A 13,925-nucleotide genomic window follows, 5' to 3' on the forward strand; every position below is an offset into this window, starting at 1 on the left:
GACCCACTCCTAGGTTGCCCTGCTTTTCCAGGTGGAAAGAGCGCAGAAAAAGGAGAACGAATACTTAGCAGGTTATATGCTGCAGAATTACATTATTACTGTATATACTCGAGTATAAGCCTAGTTTTTCAGCCCTTGCAGTTCGAAAACATGCACATGTGAGTAGGTCAATAGGTACCGCTCCGATGCAGCCACATGGAGGAATCCTTTGTTGGGAGGTGTTAGCTGGCCCTGATTGTTTCCTTTCTGGAATTCCCAATTTCCCTGTTTTCAGAGTGTTGCTCTTTATTGATTGTCCTGGTTTTAGAGATTACTGTATATATTCAAGTACAGTAGAGTCTCACTTATCCAACACTCGCTTATCCAACGTTCTGGATTATGCAACGCATTTTTGTAGTCAATGTTTTCAATATATCGTGATATTTTGGTGCTAAATTCGTAAATACAGTAATTACTACATAGCATTACTGCGTATTGAACTACTTTTTCTGCCAAATTTGTTGTCTAACATGATGTTTTGGTGCTTCATTTGTCAAATCATAACCTAATTTGATGTTTAATAGGCTTTTCCTTAATGCCTCCTCATTATCCAACATATTCGCTTATCCAACATTCTGCCGGCCCGTTTATGTTGGATAAGTGAGACTCTACTGTATAATAGTTTTTGAGCCCTTTTTTTAAGACTGAAAAAGCCCCCTCGGCTTATACTCGGGTGAGGGTTATATTTGGGTCAGCTTATACTCCAGTATATATGCTACATTTATTATTTTTCTCTATTCTTGTTGCTACTATTACATTTATTTAACTCTATTTTTATGATTAATAATACATGTATTATTTCACTCCGATATTATTATTATTATTATTATTATTATTATTATTATTATTATTATTATGACACAGCAAACAAGATAGATATGCTGGATTTCGTATCACAAAATCACAAGTCGAACACTTCCCAAGTGTCTAGGACTGTGTGATGTATTATTATTATTATTATTATTATTATTATTATTATTATTATTATTATGACACAGCAAACAAGATAGATATGCTGGATTTCGTATCACAAAATCACAAGTCGGACACTTCCCAAGTGTCTAGGACTGTGTGATGTATTATTATTATTATTATTATTATTATTATTATTATTATTATGACACAGCAAACAAGATAGAGATGCTGGATTTCGTATCACAAAATCCCAAGTCGAACACTTCCCAAGTGTCTAGGACTGTGTGATGTATTATTATTATTATTATTATTATTATTATTATTATTATTATTATTATTATTATTATGACACAGCAAACGAGATAGACATGCTGGATTTCGTATCACAAAATCACAAGTCGAACTCTTCCCAAGTGTCTAGGACTGAGTGATGTATTTTTGGATAATGCGCACAGATCCCAGTCGGGTGGCCTTTTGCAGTTGGCAAATCGTGATTTTGTCAATGTCTATTGTTTCCAAATGCCGGCTGAGATCTTTTGGCAAGGCACCCAATTATTATTATTATTATTATTATTATTATTATTATTATTATATTTCTTACCTGCCTCTCCTTGTGGCTTGAGGTGGGTTACAGAATCATTAAAACCCATAAACATTGTTTTAAAAATATCATAAATACATATATTAAAATGTGTATTTATAAAACACATATTAAAATACAGACTTAATAATAATAATAATAATAATAACCTCCATCCAGAGTGCACTGTGAACCCAAACACCGGATACCCAAGCTAGTTATAAATATTATTAGAAATTATTATTTTTATTTATTTATTTATTACATTTATGCCCCGCCCTCTCTCACCCCGAAGGGGACTCAGAGCGGCTTACAAGTTATATGTACATACAATATATTATATCATTAGCATAGCACAATAACAGCATTATATATTGCACTATACCGTAATATTATTAGTAATACAGTAGAGTCTCACTTATCCAAGCTAAACGGGCCGGCAGAAGCTTGGATAAGCGAATATCTTGGATAATAAGGAGGGATTAAGGAAAAGCCAATTAAACATCAAATTAGGTTATGATTTTACAAATTAAGCACCAAAACATCATGTTATACAACAAATTTGACAGAAAAAGTAGTTCAATACGCAGTAATGTTATGTTGTAATTACTGTATTTACAAATTTAGCACCAAAATATCACGATATATTGAAAACATTGACTACAAAAATGGCTTGGATTATCCAGAGGCTTGGATAAGCGAGGCTTGGATAAGTGAGACTCTACTGTATTACATTTAAGATATGATATAGAATTAATATTATTATATTGTATTATTATAAGTATTATATTGCATTACATTATAACATTAGTATCAATATTACATTTATATACAATATATTATTATAGCACAATATTATATTATATAGTACTATATTATATTATATAGTACTTATAAACATAATAAGAAATATTATCATTTATAATAAATAAATACTACAAATAAAATAATGAGAAATATTATAAATTATAATATATATTGTAAATAAACATAATAAACTCCTGCAAAGGCTAGCACGACATATATATAGAGCAAAGAGCCCTACTGAAGTCAATAGGGAAAGGAATATAGCCAGAAGCAAAACCAGCTGGCATATTTCGTTGTCATTAGTTTCCTTTATGTTCTATGGCTAGAGCGTTACCAAAGCCGAACGGAGTGACAACGTATTGCAATGTGCCGCAAAGGAAGGAAATTGGCCTGGATTGGATAGATAAGCTGCAACATTTCGGTGCTTGTCTGTGTTGTGAGAGTTTACAAAAGACAACCAACGAGAAATTTTTTTTTGAAAAACCAATTTATAAACAGGATAATCCAATATTCGTATATTATGCAAAGGCCTGGAATGTAGGCAGGCTTCCCAATGTATGGCTGGTGTCAACGGGAACAAAGAGTCCAAAGGAGTGTCCCATTCGCTCCTTTTTCTTGCAGTTCTGAAAGGACTGCAGCTCCCATCATCCATCCCTGCCGGCTGGGGAATTCTGGAAGCTGTTGCCCAAGCAAAAGCCCTGATAGGACGAGGTAGTGGTCACTTCCTTGGGAGCAATAAGCCTCGAGGGGGGGATTTGTGATCGTTCGGATTTGCGGAAAAGGGACGAAGCCCCCCTAAAATGTCAGGCAACATTGCGACAAAGCAGTCCGGGGTTGTTGTATGTTTTCTGGGCTGTCTGGCCATGTTCCAGAAGCATTCTCTCCTGATGTTTTGCCCATATCTATGGCAGGCATCCTCAGAGGTTTTGAGATATGGAGAAACTAAGCAAGGAAGGTTTATATATGCTGTGGCAAAGTGGTGGTGGTATTGGTTAAAAATTGTTGTGTAATTTTTATTTGACGTTATTTGTATTTTTTAAATTAATTTTATTGTAAGTCATCTTTTTATTTATTATATTTTATTATTTTCTTGTATAATTTTTAGTTATTTTTTGTTATTATGGTATTTTATTGTATTAATTTTTTAGTGTTTTTAATTATTTGTATTGGGTTGCTAGGAGACCAAGTTGGAGGATCTTAGCCTTCTAACTGGCAGCAATTGGATAAAAGCAATTATTCCTCTCTCTCTAATTAGGACTTTATTTTTCTTTTCTTTTTGTTGTATCAACCTAGAGGCGTGGATGATGGGTTGTGTTGTCAAATTTCGAGGTTGAAGGGCCTGTAGTTTTGTTGTTTTGTGGGTCGCCGTGATGCCATCACTCTTTTATATATATAGATTGCATAGATAAATATTTAGGGTATGTGTGTGTGTGTGTGTGTGTATATATATATATATATTATTGCATAGATAAATATTACATATGTATTGCTAATGTATTAGCAAAGGAAACTCAGATATGTGTGTGTGTGTGTGTGTATATATATATATATAAAGACATAATAGAAATGCATATAATTTCAGTGATGTGGATAATATATATATATACACACACACACATACACAAAGACATATATATACACACACAGAATCTGCATAGAAGAGACTAATACAATAAATATTTACATATGAATTACTAACATTAAAAGAAACTGACTGCTATATATGTATGTGTGTGTGTGTATATATATATATATATATATGTGAAGACATCACAATAGAAATGTATATAATTTCAATGCGCATTAAAAATATCCATATGTAATGCATATGTAAATAATTATATTAGTCCATCTTCTATGCAAAATGTGTGTGTATGTGTATATATATATATATATATATATACATACATACATATATAACATCACAATATTTATATATATAATTTCAGTGTGGATATATATATATATATATATATATTATACACATCAAAGAGTCACATACACTCATTCTGCATAGAAGATAGACTTTTATATATATACTAGCTGTGCCCGCCACGCGTTGCTGTGGCAAAGTGGTGGTGGTATTGGTTAAAAATTGTTGTGTAATTTTTATTTGACGTTATTTGTATTTTTTTAATTAATTTTATTGTAAGTTATCTTTTTATTTATTATATTTTATTATTTTCTTGTATAATTTTTAGTTATTTTCTGTTATTATGGTATTTTATTCTATTAATTTTTTCTCGTTTTTAATTATTTTTTAGTTTTTTAATTATTTTTTATTGGGTTGCTAGGAGACCAAGTTGGAGGAGCTTAGCCTTCTGACTGGCAGCAATTGGATAAAAGCAATTATTCCTCTCTCTCTAATTAGGACTTTATTTTTCTTTGGTTTTTGTTGTATCAACCTAGAGCTGTGGATGATGGGTTGTGTTGTCAAATTTCGAGGTTGGGGGGCCTGTAGTTTTGCTGTTTTGTGGGTCGCCGTGATGCCATCACTCTTTTATATATATAGAAGATATCTGTGGAAGTTCCTGGGTGGGGGGAAGAACTCTTGTCTGTGGGAGGCCAGAGTGAATGTTGTAATTAATCACCTTTGTTAGCATTAAATGGCCTTCCAAGCTTCATGTCCTGGCCTGGGGGAATCCCTTGTTCAGAGTCATTAGCTGCCCCTGATTGATTCCTGTCTGGTACTGCAGACTAACCCAACCAGAGACATCAGCCAGAGCAGAGCACTTGATCAACGAACCTGGACACAGGATATTATTTGAGAAGACAGATATCCAACCTTTTATATATATAGATGTAATGTGCGTTTTTACTATGGAGTAAACAACAAAACCACTGAACCCAATCACACCAAATTTGGCCATAAAAGACATAGTCATCTAATCTATGACTTTCAAACAAAAAACCCTAAAAAAATAAAGTCCAAATTAGAAGATGTGGAAAAGCCGTTTTCTCCCTGGCTGCCGGTCAGAAGGGTACCCATAAGAAGAAAACGGCCAGGCTTTTGAGTCTGCAAGGCTATTCACTGCTATTCTACTGCTATTCCAACCAATGATTCCCATAAGCCACAGCAACACGTGGCCGGGCACAGAGATAGATAGTAGGCATGTCCGATTGATGAAAAAAATGTTTCAATTCTCGTTTCTAAAGTAGGGGGCGCTGGCGCTTCAATATAGAAAGTATTTCCGATTTTTTCACCCAAAATTTTTGGATATTTCCGAAAATTCGTAATGATTCTAAACGTTTCTAAAATGGCAGACGCACATGCGCAATCGCTGCACACCGGGCTTGTATGGCAATCTTCCATGTGGACGCAGAGGACGTTAGCCCCCACCTTTGCATCCATCGTGGAAGCTTCTGATTGGCCGGGAGCGGCAGCCATGTTAGGCTGTGCTAAGCTCCCATTCAAGGTAGGTTGAAAATTTTTTTAAAAATATATTTTAAAAAATTTGGGGGGGGGGGGAATTAACGAAACATTAAGAGACAATTAGAGAATGGGCCAACAATGGTTCGAATTACGTTGCTGGTTGCGCTGTGAGACAATGTCTCGGAATGCGTATCAAAAAGCGAGAACAATCCGAAATAATTCCGATATACGATTCAAAACGATTTTTTGGACATGTCTAATAGATAGATAAGATAGATAGATAAGACAGATAGATAGATGCAATGTGCATTTTTCCCATGGAGTAAACAACAAAACCACTGAACCAAATCACACCAAAATTGGTCACAAAAGACACAATCATCCAACCTATGTCTTTCAATAAAAAAACCTAGAAAATTAAAGTCCAAATAACAAAAAAAACCCCAATTGCTTACCACGTCCCCCAGGAACTCAAACAACTACATTACCCAGAGAACCTTGTAGTTGTGCGTGGAGCCTAATGCCATTTTTTAAAAAACGCTGCCATGATGGAACAGCCTTGCAGCTTCAAAGCCAGGGTGCTTCCTAACCAGAGGGATCCTAACCACCAGACTAGGTCACAGCAACACGTGGCCGGGCACAGTTAGTGGAGTTAGACTTGAGAAGGTCCTTATTCTGACTTACATAGAAATTCAGCTTCAGAACAAACCTACAGAACCTCTCTTGTCCGTCGTGGGATGTCCGCTCCCTTCAAATCCCTTTTCCCCGGATGGGAGAATATATTTGTACAAATATATTTGTATCCACATTCTCTGCAGTCGAGAAGACCAGGACTTGTCCTAGAAAAGTGGGGCCGATGCAGGGAATATATAACGATTTCCAGGAAAGGGCTTCACACGGTGGTGCCGAACAAAGTCTGGTCGCAATCCCTGCTGTCGTCGTTGTCGTCGTCATTCTCGCCGTTGTCCGCCGCGGTGAGTGAGAAGTCAGGATCGAGGTCGGGGACGCAGTTGGAGTGGGGGTCGGCGGGGAGGGGGTCGGGGGAGTTGGGGGCGCTGTGGGCGGGGCTGAGGCGCTCCCCTTCGGCCATGTAGGCCAGGAGGTTGTCCAGCACGGGCCGGCTGCGGCAGATCTTGCTCAGCAGGCGGCTGCGGTGGCGGAGCTGGGCCACGAGAAGGTCCTTCTCCTGGAGGAGCCCCCACAGGCGCCGGGACTCCCCTTCCGAGGTGCGCAGCCGCTCCTCCAGGGCCGAGATTTCGCTAAGAGGAAGGAGAGCAGCGTCAGGGCAGCCGGGGAGGGAAGCAAGCATATACAGAGACCCCATCACGCCCATGGATTAGACCAGGGGTCCCCAAACACTTTAAGCCAAGGGCCGGCCCACAATCCTTCAGACCAGGGGTCCCCAAACTTTTTAAGCCAAGGGCCAGTCCACAATCCTTCAGACCAGGGGTCCCCAAACTTTTTAAGCCAAGGGCCAGTCCACAATCCTTCAGACCAGGGGTCCCCAAACTTTTTAAGCCAAGGGCCGGTCCACAATCCTTCAGACCAGGGGTCCCCAAACTTTTTAAGCCAAGGGCCAGTCCACAATCCTTCAGACCAGGGGTCCCCAAACTTTTTAAGCCAAGGGCCAGTCCACAATCCTTCAGACCAGGGGTCCCCAAACTTTTTAAGCCAAGGGCCGGTCCACAATCCTTCAGACCAGGGGTCCCCAAACTTTTTAAGCCAAGGGCCAGTCCACAATCCTTCAGACCAGGGGTCCCCAAACTTTTTAAGCCAAGGGCCGGTCCACAATCCTTCAGACCAGGGGTCCCCAAACTTTTTAAGCCAAGGGCCAGTCCACAATCCTTCAGACCAGGGGTCCCCAAACTTTTTAAGCCAAGGGCCAGTCCACAATCCTTCAGACCAGGGGTCCCCAAACTTTTTAAGCCAAGGGCCGGTCCACTATCCTTCAGACCAGGGGCCCCAAACTTTTTAAGCCAAGGGCCGGTCCACAATCCTTCAGACCAGGGGTCCCCAAACTTTTTAAGCCAAGGGCCGGTCCACTATCCTTCAGACCAGGGGTCCCCAAACTTTTTAAGCCAAGGGCCGGCCCACAATCCTTCAGACCAGGGGTCCCCAAACTTTTTAAGCCAAGGGCCGGTCCACAATCCTTCAGACCAGGGGTCCCCAAACTTTTTAAGCCAAGGGCCGGCCCACAATCCTTCAGACCAGGGGTCCCCAAACTTTTTAAACAGTCCTTTGGACTGTTGGAGGGCCGGACTATAGTTGGCCACCGAGCATCATAATAATAATAATAATAATAATAATAATAATAATAATAATAATAATAATAATAAAGAGGGTTGGAAGAGACCCTTTGGGCCATTGAGTCCAACCTCCTGCCTTTGTGCACCGAAAGCACAAGCAAAGCACCCCTGAAAGATGGCCTCCCAATCTCAATGTTAATAATAATAATAATAATAATAATAATAATAATAATAAAGAGGGTTGGCCACCGAGCAATAATTAATAATAACAACAACAACACCAACAACAATAATAAAGAGGGTTGGAAGAGACCCCTTGGGCCATTGAGTCCAATATCCTTCTGCCTTTGTGCTCCAAAAGCACAAACAAAGCACCCCTGACAGATGGCCACCCAGCCTCAATGTTAATCATAATAATAATCTATATATATAAAAGGATAAAGTTGCGGGCGCAGTGACTATAACAACAAAACTAAACATCCCAGAAATACGAAATTTGGCAACACAATGCAAAAGGCTTGCCTCCAGGTTACAACAACACAACCACACCACAAAACCACAATCCAGACCCACAACACTCACAACAACGCATCATGCGATAACAACACAACTAAACGCCCCAGAAATACAAAACTTGGCAACACAATGCAAAAGCCTTGCCTCCCAGTTGTAACAACACAACCACACCACAAAACCACACAGGACCCACAAAACTCACAACAACGCATCGTGACTATAACAACACAACTAAACGCCCCAGAAATACGAAACTTGGCAACACAACGCAAAAGCCTTCCCTCCAGGTTGTAACAACACAACCACACCACAAAACCACAATCTGGACCCACAAAACTCACAACAATGCATTGTGACTATAACAACACAACTAAACGCCCCAGAAATACGAAACTTGGCACACAACTAAACGCCCCAGAAATACAAAGCTTGACAACACAACACAAAAGCCTTTTCTCCCGATTGTAACAACACAACTACACCACAAAACCACAATCCGGACCCACAAAACTCAACAACGCATCGTGACTATAACACAACAAAACGCCCCAGAAATACAAAATTTGACAACACAACGCAAAAGCCTTGCCTCCCAGTTGTCAGAACACAACCACAACACAAAACCACAATCCGGACCCACAAAACTCACAACAACGCATCATGACTATAACAACACAACTAAACGCCCCAGAAATACAAAACTTGGCAAAACAATGCAAAAGCCTTGCCTCCCGGTTGTAACAACACAACCACACCACAAAACCACACCGGACCCACAAAACTCACAACAACGCATCATGACTATAACAACACAACTAAACGCCCCAGAAATACGAAACTTGGCAACACAACACAAAAGCATTCCCTCCCGATTGTAACAACACAACCACACCACAAAACCACAATCCGGACCCACAAAACTCACAACAATGCATCGTGACTATAACAACACAACTAAATGCCCCAGAAATACAAAACTTGGCACACATCTAAACGACCCAGAAATACAAAACACAACACAAAAGCCTTGCCTCTCAGTTGTAACAACACAACCACACCACAAACCACAATCCAGACCCACAAAACTCACAACAACGCATTGTGACTATAACAAATACAACATTTGACAACAGAACTCATCCACCTCCCCAATCCCTACATTCACACTTGGCCTCCAAAAAAACAATTACAATAATAACAATGACAACAACAACAACAATAAGAATCAACACCATCACAGGCAAGAAACAGCCAGGCACTGAGGCTGAGAGGCCAGTCAGTGCTACACTGGGCCTCCAAAAAACAATACAGAAGCATCTAACTTATCCAACCTTCATAATCACTACAACAACAACAATAATAAACACCTACACAGGCAAAAAAAAAGACTATTGTACCATAATAAAAATATAAACCGCACTCAGCAGAATCAGACATTACAATTAACAACAAACCAAAGACAACAGGGATCTCAAGCAATTATCAATCAACACAAAAATTGAAGAAAGTAACAGACTTCAAATACTACTACTAATGTGAGTATAAAGAAGGTGGAGGTCACAGCATCAATACAACCTAATGTAGACTGACCAACACCAGACTCAGCCACAGCAACGCGTGGCCGGGCACAGCTAGTAATAATAATAATAATAATAATAATAATAATAATAATAAAGAGGGTTGGAAGAGACCCTTTGGGCCATTTAGTCCAATCCTCTTCTGCCTTTGTGCACCAAAAGCACAAGCAAAGCACCCCTGACAGATGGCCACCCAGCCTCAATTTTAATAATAATCATAATAATAAATACATCACACAGTCCTAGACACTTGGGAAGTGTTCGACTTGTGATTTTGTTGGACGAAATCTTGTTTGCTGTGTCATACAATGTTGTTGTGTCAATAATAATAATAATAAGGGTTGTAAGAGAAGAAGAGACCCCTTGGGCCATTTAGTCCAACCCCCTTCTGCCCTTGTGCCGTGGGGGCCGGATCAATAGCTTCGGGCCTTAGTTTGGGGACCTCTGCTTCAGACTGTTGAGGAGACGGATGATCATTTGAAAAAAAATACAAACAAATTCCGATGCACACTGCACATGTCTTATTTGTAGTGCAAAAACAACAACAACAAGAACAATGAAAGAACAATACAATATTTAAAAATAAAAACAATTTTAACCAACATACATTGATCAGGATTTCAATGGGAAGTGTGGTCCTGCTTCTGGCCAATGAGATAGTCAAGTTAATTAGGGTGGTTGTTGTTGTTGTTGTTATTATGTGCCTTCAAGTCATTTCAGATTTTCAGTGAGCCTAAGTCTAAAATTTATTTACTATTTATTTACTGCATTTATTTACTACTTTTGTATCACACCCTTCTCACCCCCAAGGGGACTCAGAGTGGCTTACAAATTAGATGTACATACAATATTAGCATAGCACAATATTAGCATTATATATTACTATATTGAACTATACCACTATACTGTAATAATATTAGTAATATTATATGTAATATAGAATATATAATTAATATTATTATATGGTATTATTATTAATGTTATATTGTTTTACGTTATAATATTATTATCAATATTATATGTACAGTAGAGTCTCACTTATCCAAGCTAAACGGGCCGGCAGAATCTTGGATAAGCGACTATCTTGGATAATAAGGAAGGATTAAAGAAAAGCCTATTAAACATCAAATTAGGTTATGATTTTACAAAATTAAGCAACAAAACATGTTATACAACAAATTTGACAGAAAATGCCGTTTAATACACAGTAATGTTATGTTGTAATTACTGTATTTATGAATTTAGCACCAAAATATCATGATATATTGGAAACATAAACTACAAAAATGGCTTGGATAATCCAGAAACTTGGATAAGCGAGGCTTGGATAAGTGAGACTCTACTGTATTGAGGAATTGGTGGTAGTTAAGGTAAAGGGTAAAGGTTTTCCCCAGACATTAAGTCCAGTCATGTCCAATGACTCTGGAGGTTGGTGCTCATCTCCATTTCTAAGCCGAAGAGCCGGCGTTGTCCGTAGACTCCTCCAAGGTCATGTGGGATGACTGCATGGAGCGGCGTTACCTTCCCGCCGGAGCAGTACCTATTGATGCACTCACATTTGCATGTTTTCGAACTTCTGGGTTGGCAGAAGCTGGGGCTAACAGTGGGGGCTCTCTCTGCTCCCCCAATTCAAACCTTTCGGTCCAGAAGTTCAGCAGCTCAGCACTTTAACACGCTGCACCATCAGGGGATATTATTTCCTAAAGGTTGTGAATATACAATATTTCTGATTGTTTTTCTTTTGTCTGTTGGAGGCAAGTATGAATGCTGCAATTAGGAAAAATGATTAGGATGTAATGGCCTTGCAGCTTTAAAGCCTGGCTGTTTCCTCTCTGAGTGAATTTTTTGTTGGGAGGTGTTAGCTGGTCCTGATTGTTTCCTGTCTGGAATTCCCTTGTTTTCAGAGTGGTGTTCTTTGCGATATTTTATGTGCTTCTACTGTCTGTGGCCCTGAGAAAACAGAGGATTTGCCAGACTTTGATGATGGGAATATTTTGTTGGGAGGTGTTAGCTGGCCCTGATTGTTTCCTGTGTGGAATTCCCTTGTTTTCAGAGTGGTGTTCTTTGCGATATTTTATGTGCTTCTATTGTCTGTGGCCCTGAGAAAACAGAGGATATTCCAGACTTTGATGATGGGAATACTTTGTTGGGAGGTGTTAGCTGGCCCTGATTGTTTCCTGTCTGGAATTCCCCTGTTCTCAGAGTGGTGTTCTTTGCGATATTTTATGTGCTTCTACTGTCTGTGGCCCTGAGAAAACAGAGGATTTGCCAGAGTTTGATGATAGGAATACTTTGTCGGGAGGTGTTAGCTGGCCCTGATTGTTTCCTGTGTGGAATTCCCCTGTTTTCAGAGTGTTGTTCTTTATTTAGTGTTCTGATTTTAGAGATTGTATTATTCATGTTTTACTATACCACATTAATTTTTATATATTCTGATTTTAGTGTTTTTGAATACTTGGAACCAGATTGTATTCATTTTCACGGTTGACCGCAACACAATAATAATAATCATCATCATTAATATTCTTTGGGATCCCCCCCCCCCAGGAAGGAAGCAGCCAGGCTTTGAAGCTGCAAGGCCATTCAGTGCTCATCAAGGGTGCCTTCCCTAAAACCAGGCGAAACGTCAGGAGAGAGTGCTACCTGTCCTTCCCTTGGCGGAGCTCGCTGAGGGCGCGGCGCAGCTGCCCGTCCTTCCGGATGAGGCTCTGGGCCTGCTCGCGGACGGTCTCCTCGGCCGCCGCCAGGCGCCGCTCCAGCTCGGCCACCCGCCCGTGCAGCGCCGCCAAGTGCGCGTTCGCCTCACGGATCGACGAGGACATGGCAGACAGTGGCCACCGGGCAGGCCGCGGCCTACCGCGCCGATCGTCCAATCGGAAAGCGGGCCTCCTCCCGCCTCCTGAGCCTGCCCAATCAGAAAACGCCCTCGCCACGCCAACAGCCAATCGGGGTCGAAGCTTGTACAAGCCCCGCCTACAAGGCCGAGAAGAACAACTCATCACAATCGACACCGTCGCCACGCCCCTTCATCTACACTAGTCTAACAAGCCCCGCCTACAGTTTCCCCTCCTCCAATGGGAAGGGCGGAGAATAGCCCCAACTCGTCGAAGCCACCAATGAGAATCTGTCACAGCAACGCCCCGTCATTCTATCCGCGCCCAGCCTAAGCCCCGCCTACATCTTCCCTCTCCTCCAATAGGAAGGCCTACTCGCCGAAGTCAGTCATAACTAGCCATCGTAGCCACGCCCCCTCATCAGGGTAGCGTTTTGAGGAGAATGCCAAGCCTAAACCCCGCCTACAGCTTCCCTTCCTCCAATGGGAAGTCGCCCCAACTCATCGAAGGCACCAATGGGAAGCCGACATAGATACGTCCAACTTAAGCGTCCAACTTAAGCCCCGCCTACACCTTTCCTCTCTTCCAATGGGAAGGGCGTACAATAGCTCCAACTCATCGAAGCCACCAATCGGAAGCCGCCATAGACACGTCCCCTCAAATAGGATAAGCCCCGCCTACAGTTTTTCTCTCTTACAATAGGAAAGGCGAACAATAGCTCCAACTCATCGAAGCCACCAATCGGAAGCCGCCATAGACACGGTCCCTCATACAGGACAGCGTCCAACGTAAGCCCTGCCCATAGCTTGCCTCTCCTCCAATGGGAAGGGCGGAGAGACGCCCCTGTCATCGAAACCACCAATGGGAAGCCGCCATAGACACGTCCCCTCATAGAGGACAGCGTCCAACTTAAGCCCCGCCCATAGCTTGCCTCTCTTCCAATGGGAAGGGCGGAGAGACGCTCCCGTCATCGAAACCACCAATGGGAAGCCGCTATAGCCACGCCCCCTCATCAATATAGCGTTTTGAGGAAAATGT

The 13,925-nt window shown here is 40.9% G+C and overlaps 1 protein-coding gene across 1 annotated transcript; it reads right to left on the bottom strand.

Annotated features, from left to right (window-relative positions):
• Positions 1-1,759: 1,759 nt before the first annotated feature.
• vmac (vimentin type intermediate filament associated coiled-coil protein) lies at positions 1,760-13,913 on the bottom strand. The gene is made up of 2 exons (XM_062959771.1): positions 12,697-13,913; positions 1,760-6,973 (listed from the first exon to the last, which is right to left on the bottom strand). Exons 1-2 carry the CDS (start codon positions 13,050-13,052, stop codon positions 6,607-6,609), a joined length of 723 nt encoding a protein of 240 aa, XP_062815841.1. The 5' UTR covers positions 13,053-13,913; the 3' UTR covers positions 1,760-6,606.
• Positions 13,914-13,925: the final 12 nt, after the last annotated feature.

Source organism: Anolis carolinensis, unplaced genomic scaffold (assembly GCF_035594765.1).
Source record: "Anolis carolinensis isolate JA03-04 unplaced genomic scaffold, rAnoCar3.1.pri scaffold_7, whole genome shotgun sequence".
Taxonomy (NCBI): domain Eukaryota; kingdom Metazoa; phylum Chordata; class Lepidosauria; order Squamata; family Dactyloidae; genus Anolis; species Anolis carolinensis.